The following is a 19,283-nucleotide window of genomic DNA, read 5'->3' on the forward strand; positions in this document are numbered from 1 at the left end:
CGACGAGATCTTTGTAATGCAGATTCGAAATGAATCTTTATCCAAAAATAATACGCCGGGCCTGCCGCCGACGATGCCGTCAGTTTGCATGAATAGAGGGTGAGCCGAGGGGGGAGGGGGTGCGACGAACATTTCGGCGCGATGCATTATTCGATTTGATAAATCGCATGGAAAGCAGTGAAAAAGACAAAGAGAACGGCGAGCGGGAGGGCGGAGAGAGAGTGAGAGAGGGCGGGGGAGGAGGAACACAGCTCCGCCATTCGCCCCAAGTGCTCCTCGGAAGCCAACCACCACCGCGCGCTGCAATCTCGGTAATTCCTAATAAAAGTCCTGGGAATTGGCTCGCCTTTTTCGTCGTGCGAGCTTTCGCGCAAGGAGCAGAGCGGAGGAAGCGCCAGAGAGCCCCGACCGCGCTCTATTTACATATTATTACCTTGTTTACATATTTATTCAATAGCTAAGATCCCAGAGGGTCGCAAACAGCCCGTAATCGGAGCTTTCTCTGCGCGCGCACGGCCCTTTAATTTCGGATTAAAGAGCGCGCGTCCACACGCCGCGCCCGCCGCGGCGATTAATATAAGTCGCGCACCGCGGCACGTATTATCGATCGTCGAGCGGCGACGAGATGAGATCTTAACGCGTCAATGGCAATGCGAGAGAGAGAGACTTACCTGTTTGTGCATCTCCACGTTGAGCCCGTACGACATCTCGTAATACTGCAAAAGTAAAACGAAACAGAGATATTAGACGAGATGGTGTCGCAACATGCGGGCTGTGTGTATGTACATACACACACACACACACACACACACATATACATGTAATCGTACATACAGCTAAGTGTATCACACGAAATTAGTGTAAGCGCAGCGTTACGTGGCAGCGTTGATGTATGCGTTTCTCGTTAACGAAGCTGCGTCGACGTTAAGCGTAAGGCGATACGTGCGTGTTCGCTCATGCAGAAGCCGAACTTCGGCGGAATGTTGCTCCGCGCGCATTTACATTACGACTCGGTCGCCTCGCGCTTCCGAATGAAGCCGGCACCAAGCGAGCGAGAATTTACCGGATTCGATCGGAGAGCCACGATGGATTCGGGCGAATCCGTGCCGCGAGCAACGCGAGCAAATCGCTGCGCGCGGAGAGAGAAAGAAAGAAGCGAGCGCTGAGAATAGAGGGAGATACAAAGTGCCGCTCTTATCGACGATGAGAGGCTGTTCATCGGCGTCTCACGAAGCGCGTCGTCGGTCGGGCGCACATAATAATCGGGAGGAATAGAGGAAGAGAGAAAAAAGAAGCGAGCGAGCGAGCGAGCGAGAGAGAGAGAGAGAGAGAGAGAGAGAGAGAGAGAGAGAGAGTGAGAAAGACGAATAGAAAATATTACACGACGGAATAAACGGCGAGACCACTCGGCCGTGTGATTAATCGAATTATCGAGTTTCGTAAACCAAGACGCCGCCTCGAATCCGTAATGACCGAGCGCGGGAACGGCGGCGGCGGCGGCCGCCGCCGCCTCCTCCTCCTCCTCTTCCTCCATCTCGCGGAGGCAGGATACCTAAGAGCCCCTTCGCGATTGCAGGGTCGAGATTATATCGATCAAATGAGATTACGAGATTACGAAAAGCGGACCAAATTGAGCCGTAATGCGAGACCGCGGCCGGTAAGAGGGATAAGCGCGTCGAGAAAATGAGAAAAACGAGGAAGACCGGGGAAGGAGCGTGCGCGCGGCCGCTCCCTCGGCGAGAGCGAGCGAACACGACTCACGTGCAGGCGTGTGCTCGCGCGCGCGTGTATATATGTGTGAGAACGCATGTGCAAGCGCGAACGCGTGCGTGTGCGTGTCGACCAAAGACCGGTTTCTCGTAACATCGTTTCTACATCGTGTGTACAAGACTCCAGCCGGGGCTGGCTTTAACTAATTCGCTCACCGAACAGCGGTTCTCCGTTCACACGCGTTCTACGTGCGCGCGATTTTCCACGTCGTGCAGGCTCGCGAGAGCTTCCCCGTTAAAAGCGGCGTTTACGACCAGCCAAACAGCCAGCCACCCACATACACACATATACGCGCGCGCGCGCGCGCGTACGCGAAAACACGCTCCGTGCTCTCCGACGAGAGCATTCCAAGACCCTCCCCGGCGGCCGCGTTATCAACGGAACGACGGGAAAGAGCGCGGGTAATCGCGATCGCGAGATCGCGACAACGGGACATGAAGATCTGTAGTCTCTGTTTCTCTCTCTCTCTCTCTCTCTCTCTTTCTCTCGCTCTTTCTTTCTCTCCGCGTTGGCCGCGGTGAGAGGAAAATTCGTCGGTAGTTTGCGATTTTAACGAGCGTCTTGAGTACAGTCGGCGCATTATACTCCGGCGGAATCAACGAGCGTCGTGAGACGAAGAAGAACTTTATTGCCTGGCGATTGTAAAGAGCGTATTAAACCACGCTTTAATATATCGGTGCGGCTACGACAGTCGCTTCAGAGTTTTTCGCGCGTACATGAGATTGCGAGAGTAGGGGGAAGGGGAGTGAATATAAAAGGTAATAAAGGCATCTCGGGAGACGAAGAGGCGAATCTTTTCCTCCTCATCCTCCTCCTCCGAGAGAGAGAGAGAGAGAGAGGGAGAGAGAGAGAGAAGCGGGAAAGGCGGAGGGGGGAGACAGAGAGAGAGAGAGAGAGAGAGAGAGAGAGAGAGAGAGAGAGAGAGAGAGAGAGAGAGAGAGAGAGAGAGAGAGAGAGAGCGACGTTCCCGCGCACCGACAAATTCGAACGGTACCGGACGAGTGAAATATTTATTTCGCGATGCGATAGAATTACCGTTAATACTTTAAACGCCAGCAAATTCGTCTGAATGAATATTTTACGGACCTGCTTCGGACAGGCCGCGATTAATTAAACCCGTTTGTTTTAATAATTCGATATTCATTTAGCGCGGTTTATCTTCGAAATTACGATTATTTTGTAAATTTGCGAGAGCACCGCGATATATGTAGGAACATGCGAATGTAAAATTCGGCCGCGCACGTCGCTTTTAAATATAAATTAATCCGCCCGTATATTTTTATTACATTCGCGCTCGCGAGCATTATCAATAAATCGCGAAATGTATATTTCAAATCGGCTCTGTTCTTGCGAAAATAATAATTCCGCTGAAAGCGCGTAAAACGCACGTTCGCTTTATAACAGAACGCAATTACCGCTTTTCCATACGCCGACATCGTCGAATAATGTCGAGGGCGGCGGGAGGGCGCGGGAAGAGGAGCGCGATTAAAAATTCGCCAACGCAGCCGTCGCCGTCGCTCGACTACCACCGACATCGCCGAGAGAGAACCGATTACGAAGTACTCGATCCGGTGTCGCCGCGATAAAGCTCGTCGAAGGATTCTCTCCTTGCACGGGATTTCGGCCGATTCGCCGAGTGAGAGAGAGAGAGAGAGAGAGAGAGAGAGAGAAGAGGAAGAAGAGCAAAACGATTAAGAATCGCAGCTATACGGAGATCGTCTCGCCGCCGCAGACCTTCCCAACCAAGTAATTGGCCTTTAATTAATAGACTTCCCTCGAGGCTGAGACAGAGGACCGCGCCGGCCAAGGAAAAAGGTTGGGATCTTAATTATCGCGAGACTGGAAACGCTACTCGCGCGGCCGAGACGTCTGATACGGAACTGCCGTGAGCAGCGGTAGTCAGTTACGATAATGGAGTAAAAAAATCGCGTAAAAAAAAAAAAGAAAAAATAACCGCCGGCGAGGCGACCGGAAATATTCACTAACTACGTGGCACGGTAACCGCTGCTCTGCGTGTTTCATCGTACCGAAAGTGCAGGAAGCGCCTCTCTCTCTCTCTCTCGCTCTCTCGCTCTCTCTCTCATTTTTTCTCTCCCGGTGTTTTTTCGCCGTTCGCGAAAAACCGAGAAGACGAATAATCGCCAGCTGCGTCTGTGCCTTTCCACGCCGAGTTTCCCTCCGCCGAGTTCGAGGAAATAAGCGACTCATCGCGCCGTTATTAGGTCGATTATCCAAGTTTTACTCCGCCGATATCACCGGCAGAGTCACGAGCGATATGATTGCGAAAACGACTCGGGGCAGCGGCGGCGGCGGCGGCGAGTTGGCTGCGATCTTTCAATTCCCCGTGCAGCCCCCGACGATACCGATCACGATCGGTATCGTCTACCCCGCCAACGTGGTCTCCCCCGCCTCGCGCGACAGGGGCAGGCCCTTATCGCGGCTCTCTATCGTCCCTCAATGGAAATCGCTCTTGTTGCGAGCGCGCTCTCTTAGCGATGGCGACATCTCTCCGGCCGCATACGACTTGCAAATTTCGCCCTCGATGTAGCCCCGCTTCACGGCCGAGTTGGCTTTGATTTAATCAAGAAAAACATACCTCGGCCGTATACATAGAGAACGCGCGCGCGCGCGCGCGAGCGCGCGACGGGTGGAAGCGGCGGCGCGCTCGCTGTTTACGCTCGTACGCGTATTCGCCCTTGCGAAACGATTCAATCAAACGCGCGCGGCTGCCGGAAGACGGGGGGCCTCGTCGCCGTCGCCATCGTCTCCGCGTTCCCCGTGTTCCCCACGTAGGCGATATTATTTTTACGTTCCGATAAAAGGAATGCCGGAATGGGACTTCTCGCGACGGAGTATCGCTTCGCGCGCGCGCGCGCGCGCGCGGCGATCATCCGCCGCTCGTGGTTCTCGCGCGCGCGCGCGCGCGCGCGCTCGTAAAAGTTCACGAGCTCGACAATTACGCGAAAGAGTCGTAAAAGGCTATAATGCCTCGCACGGCCGGGCTGTATAACGTCGTATAACGACCGAGTACCGAGTATCCTCCGCCTCTCTCGCACCGCGAGAGCGGTGGCCGACGATAACGATAACGAATGCCGAGGGGACTCGCGTTTCACCGACGACGAACGCGGCCGGAGGTGAGGCCGCATCGTGACGTCGTCGTGGCCGTCGCGCGGAAAACTCGAGACGAGACCACCGGACGCGAAGAATGGCCGGTTTATGTGTACCGTTTAAGATATCTGGGCTCGCGTAGTCGCGCGCGGTGGATGAACACGACAACGGCTCGAGATAGATCGAGAGAGAGAGAGAGAGAGAGAGAGAGAGAGAAGCAACGATAAAATCGAGAGATATCGATTTCATCTCGGGGCTTGCGAGGGTTCGTCGAATAAACATTTCCAAGATATCTCTCGATATTGTTAAATACTCTATAATACTAATATGAATATTTTACCTAACGGCGATGAAACAGCGTCCGCTCGCTGTCTCATCTGAGAAGATAAATATGAGACGTCACTGAGATTAGCGCGCATTTCCGGGCGCGAGTCATGACTTTTGGTTGATCCGCGACAAGTAGCAGCGGCGACGCGCATACAAGATTATTTATTATCACTGTCATAGAGATTTTCTCGGCTATGATCATGTCGCTCTACAGTTGTAGACACAAATACCAATATTTCCGTTTGTTCCATTGCGCGCTCAATCATCAAATATCCGCGAGCCTAGTGTTACCCGGGCGCTTTCCGCCGCCACCTGTCAGATAATTGTCTGATTCCATAAAGTGACTCATCTCTCGTATCAATGAAATCATCGGCGTTATCCGACGAACTTTCGCAAGTGCCCGCGCTCGCTCGACGAACGCTGCGAATTGCCGGGATCGCGAGCGCGAGCGCGGATCGCCGGTGACAAAAGAGAAGGCGAGGCAGAGGAGAGCGAGAGAAAGCGAGAGAGAGAGAGAGAGAGAGAGAGAGAGAGAGAGAGAGAGAGAGAGAGAAAGCGATCGCGATCAGACCCAGCAGCGATCAATGACTCGCTCGATGCTCGCCAACGGTGTTTAACGCGCACCGGACGCGAGTAGTACCTGTTGCTACGTACACGCCGGTCTAAACCCGATACTACGATAAATTCTTGTTACGTCGGTAATCAATCATCAATGATAAAACGACGCGATAGGGCGCGCAATAAATATGCTTTCGCGCTCGTCGATCGAAATTTGATTAAGTGCATTCCGCGGTTTCGCCGCGCTCCGCGCGACGCTCCGTTGCCGCGCGGAACAATGAGCGCGCGCGCTCTGTATCGAAACGAAAGTGGGATAAAGTATGATATGTATATTTAAAGCTGTCACAGGACCGAGTGCTGGTGCGCGCGGCCGCGGAATAAAGGATCGATGCGCGGAACTCGCGCGAGCGCGCGCGCGAAGATCGATCGCTCGCTCGCACGGCAGAGAGAGAGAGAGAGAGAGAGAGAGAGAGAGAGAGTGATGGGGGGGTGGGAGCGGCATACCTGAACAACGTGCGAGCGATTTTCTCTTCCCCCCCTCTCTCGCTCTCTCTCTCTCTCTCTCTCTCTCTTTCTCTCTCTCTTTCTCTCTTTCTCTCTCGCATGTACGTACGACGTGGCCGTACGTGAGATGATCGTACGATTAATCTTCGCGCCGCGTGAATCGGCGGAAGTGCCACGTCCACGCGAGAGCGAGCGCTGCGCATTTTATATGAAGTTATTTGCATCGACCGACCGACCGACCGACCGACCGAGCGACGTAGCGCGCGACTACGGCCTATAAATTATCGCGCGCGCTTATAATGCACGCTTCGCGTGCGCGAGTCTTGGCTAACGAACTCTGGCCGCGAGAGCTCGCGGCAGCGCGTGGCATCTCAATGAGAGATAAGAAAAAAGAAATAAGTGGAAAAACAAAAGGGAGGACCATTGTCGCGCGCGGCTTGAAGCAGCGCGAACGCATCTTCGTGTGATAAATTCAACTGCGCTCTCTCTCTCTCTCTCTTCCCTCTTTACCGGGGAAAGATCAAGGCCCGTGCCTCTTCTACTCCGCTGGGTGTAATTAAAAAAGAGAAACAAGTCGACAGAGAGATCGCGACATGAGGCGCGGAAAAACGCGCGGATAAAAGGCGCACTTTGGTCTTTCCGAGAGGTTACGCCGCGCGAAGGAGACGCGGCCGAGCGCCGTGCGTGGTAAAACTCGTCGAGAGCGCGCGAGATTAAAAGCGGCACCCTCGGCGACCTTCGACCTCCCGTGAAGAAAGCAGTGCGCGCGGCTCCTCGCGCCGCTTAATGAAGACGCATACACGGCCGGCGGTGTATCGCGATAATGAAGATCTACGGGCGAAAGTAAGCCGCGGCTCGCGGCGTCTGCGTAAATCCTCGCGGGACCAAGTCGAAAAACAAGAAGAACGCCGAGGGAAGAGAGGGCGCGAGAGCGTCCTCCTTCCGCGAACAAACGACGTGGCCCCTTCCCCTTCCCCTTCGCCGAGCCGCAAATTATTACGTCGACCACCTATCCACAATCTGACGAATCGAGAGGCGAGTACCTTCGTTTATCGTTTATCGCGGGCACCGTTCAAACCGATTTCCAAACGCGCGGCTGGCTCCTTCGTCAGGCCTAACGAAGCGGAGAGGAACCAATAACAAGAACCGTGCAATTATAATCGCACGATAACGATTGAGAGATAGCGAGCGCGCGAGTACAAATGACACCGTTTGCCATTAGCGGGATAATTACAAATTACCGAGCGAGAATCGCCGCCAGGGGCGAAGGAGCTCGCGCGCAAGGAAATCGAGCGATCGACGCGTTGTTGAGAAACCGCAGTCGTCGTTATAGGCATATACAGCGTCGCGGGTCGCGGCACAGATTGAAGCGGCCGATCTAGATCCTCCGCTCCGCGGAGACGTCCATCGCGGACCACTCTCGGCCGCAAGACGCGAGGCGAGCGCGAAAATAGACGCGCGCGCGCGCGGGTCCGCCAAATCCACCGGCCCGATTACCGCCCGATATCGCGAGCGAGAGCGACTTAGCCGCCATGAGATTCTTGTAAGCTTGGACTCACCATGACGTAGTGGCGCTGCATCTCCGTCTTCTCCTGGGCGAGTTTCTCCAGCTCCAACTTAATACTGTACAGAACAAGCAGGAAATCGCACGTGTAAGCTAAACATTAGTAAGTGCAGGCGACATTCAAAAGCTGTGGGGGCGGGGCGGGGCGGGGGGAGGGGGGGGAATAGGGAAGCGGAAAACAAGAGAAAAAGAGAAATACAAGAGAAAAGAATCTGAAAGGGAGACTGGCTCGTCTATCGGGTCAGGGGAGTCGCCGTTATCGTTATCGTCGTCGTCGTCGTCGCCGTCGTCATCGGCTAATAGAGAACGTAACGAGATTACCGAGTAATCAGCGAGTCGCGAGAGTCGCGGGTTTCGGGCGAGAACGTGGAGCGCGCGATCGTGTCGAGGCGCGAATCGTTCGTTTCATCAGCGGCCGATTACGCGGCGATTCGTTAATCCTCGCGCGCCCCCGCCCTGTCCTGGGGTTTTTCGCACGTGCCTTTTTAATCGACCGAGCCTGATTCGTTCTTCCCATCACGCCCCCATATCGAGGATATTGCGGAGGGGTGGTGCACAGCCAAGCCATTAAAAACACACAATTAGTGCAGCCGCAACAAACATCGATAATAATTGTTATATACTGGCCAGTATGTGTGTGTGTGTGTGTGTGTGTGTGTGTGTGTGTGTTACGTATAAATTTGTACGCGCGTGTGTGTTCGTGTATGCGCGTATACGCATATGAATTTGGCGTCTAGCAAAGTGGACTGTAGAGAATATTGGAAGCGCCGCGGCCGAGCAAATAATTCATAAAAACGCGTTCGCCGAATCGACGAGGGGTCGTTGTATATTTAAATGCAAACCGTCGCGAGCGCGTTACTCGTGTCACCAATGTTACACAACGAGACTATTCCCCTCTCTCATCGAACTCGCCGATTAATCATTCCCTCCCCCCTCCTCCTCCCGTCCCCGCGATAGGACGCGCGTGCGATCGCGTGCACCGTCAGGCAAACTTGGCGAGAGAGCGCGCGCGTCGAACATTCGAGTCATTTTCTCTCTCTCTCTCTCTCTCCCTCCCCCCCCCCCTCTCTCTCTCTCTCTCTCTCTGTTTCCAGTTCTTTTTCTCTCATTTCTATGGGAAGAAAGTTAACACGAAATCAATACGAGAGAACGAACGGCGACCAGCGCGTAGCTTCATTAAGAGTTAATCCTCGTCGCGTCACGCGCGCTTCCCCCCCTCTCTTCCGCCCCCCAGGCGCGTTAAAGCGCGTATTAATATTCACTTGCATGTTACCGAGCATGTTACCCGACCGCCCGACATCAGTCTGGGACAAAGACGGGTGTCCACGGGGGCGATAACTTTTTTAACGACGACAAGCCGCGTCGTATTTTTGTTTAGCGCGTTCGCCCCGGCAGCGGCGGCGGCGGCGACGGCGGCAAAATAATCTCGCGCGGCCGACAAAACCGCTTGTACGCCGGCAAATGAATGCGTTCGTATGCCTGTAACGCTCGAGCGCGTCGCGTCGTTCCGCGACTGTATACCTACGATAACGAGAATGTGGATGCGTCTCCCCCCTCCCACTTCCCCCCTGCTTCTCTGTGTGTGCGCATGTGTGTGTACATGAGATTCGTGTTTCTACTGTGTTCCCAGTATTTTCGGCGCGACCAAGCGGCCGAGTCGCGCGCGCTCTCACTGCGATGCTCGGTCGGCGAGGCGATGATAATTTTCCCCGAGGTTTTTTTCCTCAACGCCCATTCCCCTTCGTTCTCCCTCATTCTCCGCTATTTTTCTCTCTCTTGCTCCCTCATCCGACGCGCGCGACCACGGAATTACGCCTGACAGCACACACTCGCGCGCGCACTTTGGAGATTCGCGCCCGCCCGGTCCGCGGACCATTTTCCTTTTAATTTCGCGAGCGCAGCCGCGCGCGATTCGGAAAATTGATCTCGACGTGATCGCGTTCGCGGTGTTTGAATAATTTCTCTTCCCCTCTTGCCCTCGCCCCTCTCCTCCGCCGGCCCTCAATCCTGATTTTCTCTCTCTCTCTTTCTCTCTCTCTCTCTCTCTCTCCCCCCTCTCTCTCTCTCACTCTCACTCTCTCCTTGTATTTTTCTCTTACGTCTGGATCGTAATTCCTAGCAATTTCGCGAAAATTAAAACAGCTCGACCGTCGGCCGAGCGATATCTCACGTATCCGCGCGCCCGCGACGAGAACGAATGCATTTTAATCTGGGAACAATGGCGGGATGATTCATGTATCCCGTGTATGACCATATGCGTTTGTGTGCGTGTGTGTGTGTGTGTGTGTGTGTGTGTGTGTGTGTATGTCTGTGTAACGCGCTGGCCCTTTCTACGTTCTCATCTTTCTCCCCCGGCTTACCATCACGTAATGCCTCTGTATCTCTATTTTTTCACTGGCCAGTTTCTCGCACTCCAATTTAAGGCTGTACAAGAAGAACAAGAACAGAGCATTAATATCCACCAGCCCTCGAAATCGCGGAGCCATTGTCTCTCCGCTCGTCCTACCGTCTGGTCGCGATGTCGGGATGGAGGGGGGGGGGAGGGGCGGGGAAGGAAGGAGAGAGGGTTAAAAACGCGCGCCGGAGCCCCGGTAGTAATACCGTTATATCGCGAACGAGGCAGAGGGAGCGAGAAAATAAAGCGGCTAGCCGCTCCAGCGTACCGCTACGGTAACCCGTAAAAAGGTTCAACTAGCGATAACGAACGAAGTAAAGACGGTTTTTACGGATCACCCGCTATTGAGTCAGAGCCCCGGGGGTGGGCGGGGGAGGCGGGGAGGTGGGGTTCATGGGAAAGGTGCTAGGAGAGAGCGGAGAGGTAGGAAGAGGAGGAGAGGAGGAGGCGCGCAATAATAATAACGTTACAGTTCCTTCCACGGCGGAAGGAATTCCCTGCCGTCTCTCCTTTTTCTGCGGCCGATACACGGCGCCGTTTAATTCGATTCGCGCGGGAGAAGAAAAAGGGTGGAGAGCGTGCGTGCGAGCGCGCGCGCGCGCTAATTCCCCGACGCGGCGGCGCGTTTAATATTCGTGAAAGGCGAATCGAGGAGCGCGCTATATACGGCGCGGCGCAATCTCACCTCTAAGGCGATAAATTAGCACGGTATTAACGATCGCGAACGCGCGCCAGCGGTAACTTTCGTTACGCAAGTGGCGATACTCGCGTGCGCGCGTGTGTGCACGCGCGCGCGCGAGGACGGACGAACGAGCGAGCGAGCGAGCGAGCGAGCGAGCGAACGAGCGCGTAGAGTCGATTAATTATTTCGGATTGACGCGACGCAACGATTTACGGGACGATTTATTGGGAATCACGTTGCGCGCTTAAAACCGCGCGCGCGACTACTGCCATAATGTACGCGCGCGCGCTCGGACGATGTAGCTCTCTCACCGTTTCACCGCGAGCCTCTCGCGTGTATTTTTGCCATTCCACGATTAATCTGCCGATTAACGAGCAACGATATTTATGAATACTCGTTTTCGTCAAAATGTTTCCAAACGCGCCCGCGCCATTCAATTTACTCGCTCGCACAAACACATACCACGTAGTGGACCCACCGTACATCGCCCTTTCAATTATTCTCTCATTTCCTCGTGTGTTTTACATAATCAGCGCTGACGGGGAAAAAGGGCGGGCGGGAGGTGGGGGAGGGGAGAGGTGGGAAAGCGGTGGAAGAGAGACGCGCGGTTCATTTCCCAGTGAAACCCGCTCGGCCGCTCGTGAATTCAACGATCGAATAAGCTCGCGACGTTGACCGCACACTTTTACACCGAAATTATCGGGTTATGAAGAGCGACACACGCGCGTGCGCGCGCGTGTACGTGTGTGTGTATCTCGGAGAAAACGTTCACGCTGCAAACACCCGCACGCGCGCGCGCGTTCTCCAAACGGGGTCTTCGCTCCTTCGCCGTATGCATACTTCGGTGTACACAGCTTCCGGTCAGACAAACAATTATCTGCCTACGTCCGTACGTCCGTCCGTCCGTCCGTCCATACGTCTGTACGTCCGTGCGTTTCGCGCGCGCTCGCCCACGCGATATTTGCACGAGCGCCTAATAGATACGGCCCTGTCGACGGGCGCGAACGTTTACTCCGTTCGACAAACTAATAACCGAGAGAGCGACGGAGTTTATATCGCGCTCGCGGGTAACCGCGCGCGGGAGAATATTTTCGTCGGGTGCGCGGAGGGGAAGAGAAGCCGAAGGCGGGTGGGTGATTTTCTCGAAGGTCGAAGGTGCTTATGAGGTCCGCGCCGATACAGACGCTCGCTCGAGTCGCGTGATTTTTCGCTATTTTCAGGGGCCGCGCGGGACTTTTCGATGAGAGTTTCTCTCGTGAAAATTTATAGGACGACCGCGAGCAATCGCGAGACGTATGCTTGTGCGCGGCGCTAATTGGACGGATCTCTGAGTTTTCGCTGATAGCCGCTCTCGTCGTAGACGAAAGCGAAGGCGAAACGAGGCGAGACGAAACCCGGTCGTCGCGATGTCACTCCGGAAACTCGGGAGGCACCGCATACGTCTTCGATTGGCCGCGATTCATCAACACGGGGTTCGCGGATAGAAACGCGGACAAGAGAAACAAGACAAGGATACCTGTGGTACTGAGCCTGCAGAAAGTTGAATTCCTCCTTGATGCGATCGCAGGAGTCGTTGATCGAAAATTTGAAGCCCTGCCCAGGCTGCGGTGGACCCTGCGAACAATACAAAGAAGCCATTAATGCAACGACGGGCCATCGTGTTTCAAAATTACACACACAAGAGCGGTGAAAGGGCACGTCATGCATAAGGCGCTCTTCTCGAGACGGAGACGCCGTCTCGCCGTATCTCGAAAATACGTATCGCGGTATCGTCGCGTAAAAAAAGAAAAGAAAATGTTAGAGACGCGTATTCCCTCTCGTCGTTCGTTCGCTCGCTCGCTCGCTCGCTCGCGAGCGAGGAAAAGCTCCGTCTCGTTCGTTCGACTCGCGGGAATCGATATGCAGGATGATGTCGGGAGGAAAAGGAGTGGGACGGGAGGAGGAGGGGAGGGGGAAGAAAGGAGAGCGAACACCGTCGCTCGAGAGTGCGGTAGCGTACACGTCGGCTGACTTTGGCGGCTGCTGTATCAGCGCCCACGAGCGTAAAAGCCACATTATTACCGGTAGTACCGGTGCTACCCACCTCCGTATACCTGTTGGTAATAACGTTACGAGCGTGTTATCGATCGTTTTGCACGTCGTGCCCCGCAAAACGGATACGCCACTATGGCCTCGTAAAAGCCGGAATAGCTCTCTCTCTCTCTCTCTCCCTCTCTCTCTCTCTCTTGCTCCTGCTCTTTCTCCTCCTGTTTCACCCCCTCGTCTCCTCGTCTCTTTCACGCCAGCACTCGATCGTTCCGTCGCGTCGCACGATCTAGATTCCATGACGGCCGAGGAATGCCGGAATCGCGGTGTTTCGTGCGGGAACTCGCTAACGATTCGCCGGGACGGTCGCGTATAATGAAAATCGTGCCAGAACTCATAAAGTAAGAATCAACTTGGGAGGATATTATCGCGCTAATGACTCGCCTACGTGACAGCGATCGAACGACGACGCGCGCGGTCTGACGACTCGACGACACGCAAAAGCGCGCGCGCGCGCGCCCCGACCATGTTTCGTCGGCAAAACTCACCCCCGTGAATTTCTCTTCAAGGAGATGAGGTGCTTTGCGCCTCATCTCTGCGCTTTCATCGAGAAACGGCTGATGCTCCGAGGGTAAAGAGAGAAAGAGAGGGAGGGGGGAGGGAGGGAGAGAGCGCGTGAAACGATACATTTTAACCGTGCGGTAAAGCCGCACGGAAAACCTTGTAGCTACCGCGTGCTCACCGCAACGTGTTTTATTAATCCTCCCCGGCTTCGGAGTCGGACTTCCTGACATGTTATCGCACGTGTACGTTCGAATTACGGGGCGGATTTGCGCGCCGGACGTGCAATATCTTTAAACGACTCGAGGCTCGGATCGACGAAGCCGTAGAAGAGACTACATCGCGCGTCTCGCTTGTTTGCTCGCGGATGCGCATGTACACACACACACATTTGTTCACACAGGGAGACAGAAACAGACGAGGGCGAGAGAGAGAGAGAGAGAGAGAGAGAGAGACCTGTCCTTCGCAAGCGACTTTCTTTACGTTTAAACGAACGTAACACGAGCAAAGCCACACCCCTCTGCCGGCCGGCGCGTTAACAGTGGACGGACGAGCAAAGTTAACGTGAACGAACGAACAGCTGATCGCAGCGGAATCACTGATCCGATTTGTATGCGACAAGTCACGACGGCCAATCCAATTAATTTATTGGCTTTCGCCGCGGAACAGCGAAGCAACGGACGTCAGACGACGACGACGATGACGACGACGAGGATGCAACCGTTACCACCACCACCACCACCACCACCACTACTACTACTACTACTACTACTACCAACTACCACTACCGATGCGCTTGACATTTCCCGGTACACAACTTTCGTCAGCAGGTCGATACGAGTCGACTTTAGAACCCGCCAAAGAACACCGACTCGCGACAACACCAACGAGATATATTTTTATGTCCGAGTAATTACGTCCATGACTCCCACAAATTACCATCCATCGACATGGACGACGTACTGATACACCTAACAACGCAGCCAATTACCATAGCTGACGCGACGAAGCAACAATATTGCGAACCGACAATACTGCAAACAGCGAAAATGTCGTCAAGTGCGACTCGCGCGGCAATAACGAGACCGGCAGAATATCCCTCCTCATCGATTCTACTTCTCCCTCGGATCCGAAATACTCGTCGCGCACATTTCACGTGCGCGTGACTGCACGGCGAGAGGACAAGCGGAGCGATGATGGGTTTCCGCGCGTAACGACGACGCGACAAGCGAGGAAGTCGAGGCGAGGCGAGGCGAGGCGACTGATGGCGATGCGGTTTAGCGTCCGTCGAAAAGCGAAGCGCGAATTATGTCGTTTCGACGAATAATAATGAGAGAACGTAGCCGTCGCGCATGTCAATCAGTGTCCTTTACGTGCCGCGGCCGATTTAATTATCCGATAGCCTCCTCTCCCGCATCATTCCGCGCGCGCGCTCCCTCTTTCCCGCCGCGCTTTTTATTCCGCGCGATCGAGAGCCATCGGAATAGCGCGCTCGCTCGCTCGCTCGCTCGCTCGCTCGTGCATCGGCGGTATTCAAATAGCGCGTTATCGCCGACACAACCACCGTGAAAGCGATAGCCGGACGGCCGGATAACGATGAACAAGAATTGGCATTAAAGCGCAACGATCGCGCGCTACGATCGCGCTTTTATTGGTTTTCGAGTCTCGGGCGACATTTAATACGTCGCACGAGATAGCGGATTAACCGCATCGCGCGGCGGTACATTACTGCCGACGACTCAATGGAGCGTGTGGCGGCGGCAGCGCCCCCCCCCCTCCCTCCCTCCTCCCTCTCTTCCTGCAGCTTCACGTCCTCCCCTCGAACGACGGACGCGTTTGTTAAAGCCGACGGCGACGACGTGGTCGTTTACGGTCAACACTGTCTTCGACAGAGCGCGAGAGAGAACGCGAGCGAGAGAGGGAGGGAGAAACGGGAGGGACGATGACGGACGCGCGCGCGCGCGCGCGGCACGTTTACGTCCGACTAACGGCGGCAACAGGACCAATCGGTTGCGTTTCCAGCCACTCAAGTGCGCTTAAGTGGCGCGTATCGCCGCGTCTAATTACGTTAGCTCCATCGATCCCCGCCGTCGTCCACTAGATGCCTGATTATCGGCGCGTATTATCGGACAGGTTAACTGCTCTCTACGGTGTCCCCCGCTTGTGATCGAGTCCGTAACCAAACACGAGGCACGCGCGCGCTCAAGTGCCAAGAACATTTGCTCATCTCGAGGCACTAGCGCGCCGCTAAGCGGCGGCGGCCGTTGTTGCAGAGCCCCGCATTATGGCGGCGTGCCGCAGCGCGGAAGTAACGACGCCGCGCGTCCTTCGAAGCCTCGTTATCGCCGCTCGCGAGAGAGAATTCAGTCGCTCATATTTTCCATCCGGCGGCGGCGCCGCGCGCGCGCGCGCGCTCGAGAGCGAAGTACGTCGGCCTGAGGAAATTCACTCGCGCGCCTATCCAGCGATTTTTTTAGTCACAACTTATCTCTCGGCGATATTTATCTCGTCGTCCGACTCGTTTGTGACGGAACCGGTGGAAAAGCACAGAGCGGGGGAATTTGTTCGATCGAATCCACCGCGACTTAACGTTCGAGGAGAGGCCGTTGCCCGCGAGAGTTGTATCACTCGGGGCGCCCGATATTCCGCGCTAATCAAAGAGACGGTGAGAGTCTCGAGAGTCGGTGGCCGCGCGCTGTACTCGTCCACTTTACTTAGAGGCTCTCCTCGCTCTCGCTCTCTCGTGAGAAACTCTCGCTAAGCCATGGAGGATTACGCGGAAGGACGACGCAAACAGGGAGAACGGCCGAGAGAAGAGCTTCGAGGGTCGGCGGTTTTCGCCGCACCGCAAAACCACCGACTCGTGGCGCGGATTCCAAAACCACCCGGCGACCAGAACCGACCGCGCTCGCCCTATAAGCGAACCTCTCTCTACCACCTTCCGTTATTCCGTAGAGGGCTACTGGTCGCGAAATATCGTCGAAACGCCGTCGAGCGCGGTGAAAGGAATCTAAAACCTCGACTTTCGTGCAGCGAGACGTCTCACGAGCATCGTGAATTTCCCAACGACTCGATATCGGCAGCGCTGAATAATCAACGACAACGAAACAACGACGACGACGACGACGATGACGAGGAATGTCGAGCATTTTTCCGTTTATCGCGGTGAATTGGGCTAACACGATACGGGGCTCGATGGCGAGCAATTGATTGCCGTGACGGGCGAGCTCGGCGCGCGCAAACCCGGCCGCGATCGAATCCCCGAATTATGCAATGCGATAACAATTCCCTTAATATCGCCAGACAATACCGTCTCAGGATTTGCATGAGGCGCGCGGAGTGAGAACGCGCGAAGAACCGACGGAGAAAGACCGAGAAGCAGCGAGCGAGCGAGCGAGAGAGAGAGAGAGAAGAGAGAGAGAGAAAGGGGGACAGAGGGGGGAGGGAGAGGAAGGGGAATGGAGGAGAGAAAACGGACGTACGAGCGGTTGTATCTTATTGATCATTATGATTATTCCCCGTAGCAGACTGCGAATTCACCCCGAGACTGCGGGGCACGACCGCTATTTGCATAAGCAATGCATTTTGATTCGTAGACCCACATTGTACTCGGCACGGGGAATGACATAAATAATGCATAGAATAATGATAACGCGTTCCCTCGCTCGCGCATACGCGGCGGGTGCCGCGAAAACGAGTCCCTATCGCGAAACGAGACGATCCTCGCGCGCGCTCGTAATTCTTCGAGCCACACCGAAATTGCGGTACGCCGCGGCCGCTGCATTTTCGCTGCGCTCTCGTTAAGCATCAACGACGCGTTATAGTCCAGCTATTTCGCGTCGTATGATTCGCTACGCCAAATTGCCGGATCCGGGCGCATATCGTCAATTCCCTCGCGCCCTCGAAGGAACGGCGATTCGCGCTCCGTCAAAGACGCGCGCGATGTTCGCGTGCGGAGAAACATCGGAGCGGCTCTCTCTCCCTCTCTCTCCCTCTCTCTCTCTCTCTCTCTCTCTCTCTCCCTCTCTCTCTCCCTCTCTCTCGGCGGAGTCCTGCTCGCGCATTTCCACGACTAAATCGAGGTCAGCGTCTCGATGTAATAATAGTCCGGCGGAGCGCACTTTCCCCTTAAATTCGCCCGCTTTACGAGGCGCCTCGATCGCTCGCTCGCTCGGCGTGGCGAAATAGCGTTGCGCACACGGGGCTGTTAATAAAAGCGTCTAAACGCGCGCGCCGCGTTATTTCGGTAAAGGGGCAGGGGCGAAGCTCTCTGTTTGCCGCGCGGCGGTGTTCGGCATGGCGCGTTCTTTCACGAGCGTCAATCTGCCGGTAACACGAGCCGCAGGATACGACCCAGGATGGCGCGAGGCGAGGCTGAAAACACCTGACGCGCGTTATACTACGCGCGCGCGCGCGCGATTCTGTCTCGGCTCCGACAGACAGGCGGGCAGGCAGGCAGGCAGGCAGGCGGGCACTCGTGCAGATCGCTCGATAAGAGGCGACCGCGGCAGTTTAACCCGCCGAGCAATTAAGGCGATACGATCGGCGCTCTCGTGAAATAACGTCACACCACGGCGCTGGATACGCGAATAAGTGCTAACCCTTCGTCCCCCCTGTCCTCGTGTCCGCGGCCGTTTTCTCCTCACCCACCTCTTCCCTCCCCCCCTCTCATTCTCTCTGTCTCTCTCTCTCTCTGTCTCTCTCTGTCTCTCTCTCTCTCTCTCTCTCTGTCTCGCAACCGATGCAGGCGAGTGTATTTACACCGAATGCTCGCGTGCACACGACGCGACAAGCACATCACGATGACGATGACGACGACGACGACGACGACGACGACGACGAGAACGACAACCAGCTGTGCGCGCACTAGCCGGAGAAGATCGTCGCGCGCGAACTTGACTTAATAACATAGCCACGTTGACGTTTATACTGACTCGGTCTCGGCGAGGCGAGTGCAACGCGAGCGCGCGCTCTTATCACGTAAGGCCGATGTCTCTCTTTCTCCCGAGTCGCGATCGTGTCGAGAAGCGATCGTCTCAGCCGGTGACAAGGGAGCGAAGCGCGAGCGGGGGCGAAGGAAGAGTCGCGGAAATAACGCGGAATCCGCATCGATCGCGCCAACGTGCGCGCGCTCTCACAGGGTGCGTTCTCCCTTTGAGCCGCACCGGAAGTGCGGCTTCACCAGCGGGCGCGCGCGCGCTACAGAAATCAAAAGATTAAGGACCGTTGTTGCGGAGGTATCTTTGGCGGCGGCGGCGGCGGCGGCGGATGCTTCGTCGCGCGCGAGCGTGGCCGTCGCAAAAAGAATGTCGGACGTGACAGGTCTCTAGGAGTGAAACACGAGATAACGACGGGGGGGGGACGACGTGGAGCGGGGGAGCGTTGAAAAAAGAGCATACGGGGCGGAGAGCGGAAAGAAAGACTAAAGATTAAGCGAACAGAAGCCGGGGCGGCAAACAAAGGGCCGAAAGCTATGATTCGGTCGTTCCGAGTAGACCGGGTAATTACTGGTTGAACTCCGGAGAGATCCGCGTCTTTTTCCTCCGTGCTTCCTATCCTCGCTGGCTGTTGTCGCTCTCTCGGTCTCGTCCAGGACGAACGAGCGAGGCAGAGAGAAAGAGAGAGAAAAAGTGAGTGAGTGAGTGAGTGAGTGAGACAGACAGAGAGAGAGAGAGAGAGAGAGAGAGAGAGAGAGAGAGAGAGAGAGGTCCTGACTGAGAGAAGAAAAACTATGACGGTAGATAAAAGCGCCACGAGAAAACTCCGTCGGACTGCGCGAATGAGCCGCG

At 55.3% G+C, this 19,283-nt stretch overlaps 1 protein-coding gene across 3 annotated transcripts in view; it reads right to left on the bottom strand.

The window, feature by feature from the left end:
• Window positions 1–626: 626 nt before the first annotated feature.
• The window catches only part of LOC112590195 (transducin-like enhancer protein 4), a 31,292-nt gene continuing 12,635 nt past the window's right edge, over window positions 627–19,283 (bottom strand). For 2 of the 3 annotated variants that reach the window (XM_025306016.1, XM_025306015.1), the window contains 3 exons: window positions 12,425–12,522; window positions 7,827–7,890; window positions 627–716 (listed from right to left, as the gene is read on the bottom strand). In XM_025306016.1, coding sequence (XP_025161801.1) covers window positions 642–716; window positions 7,827–7,890; window positions 12,425–12,522 — 237 coding nt within the window. In that variant the 3' untranslated portion in view covers window positions 627–641. Of the gene's footprint in view, window positions 717–7,826; window positions 7,891–10,191; window positions 10,256–12,424; window positions 12,523–19,283 lie in introns of all 3 variants that reach the window. The other variant, XM_025306017.1, reaches the window with a different exon arrangement.

Source organism: Harpegnathos saltator, unplaced genomic scaffold (assembly GCF_003227715.2).
Source record: "Harpegnathos saltator strain DR-91 unplaced genomic scaffold, Hsal_v8.6 scaffold748, whole genome shotgun sequence".
NCBI lineage: Eukaryota > Metazoa > Arthropoda > Insecta > Hymenoptera > Formicidae > Harpegnathos > Harpegnathos saltator.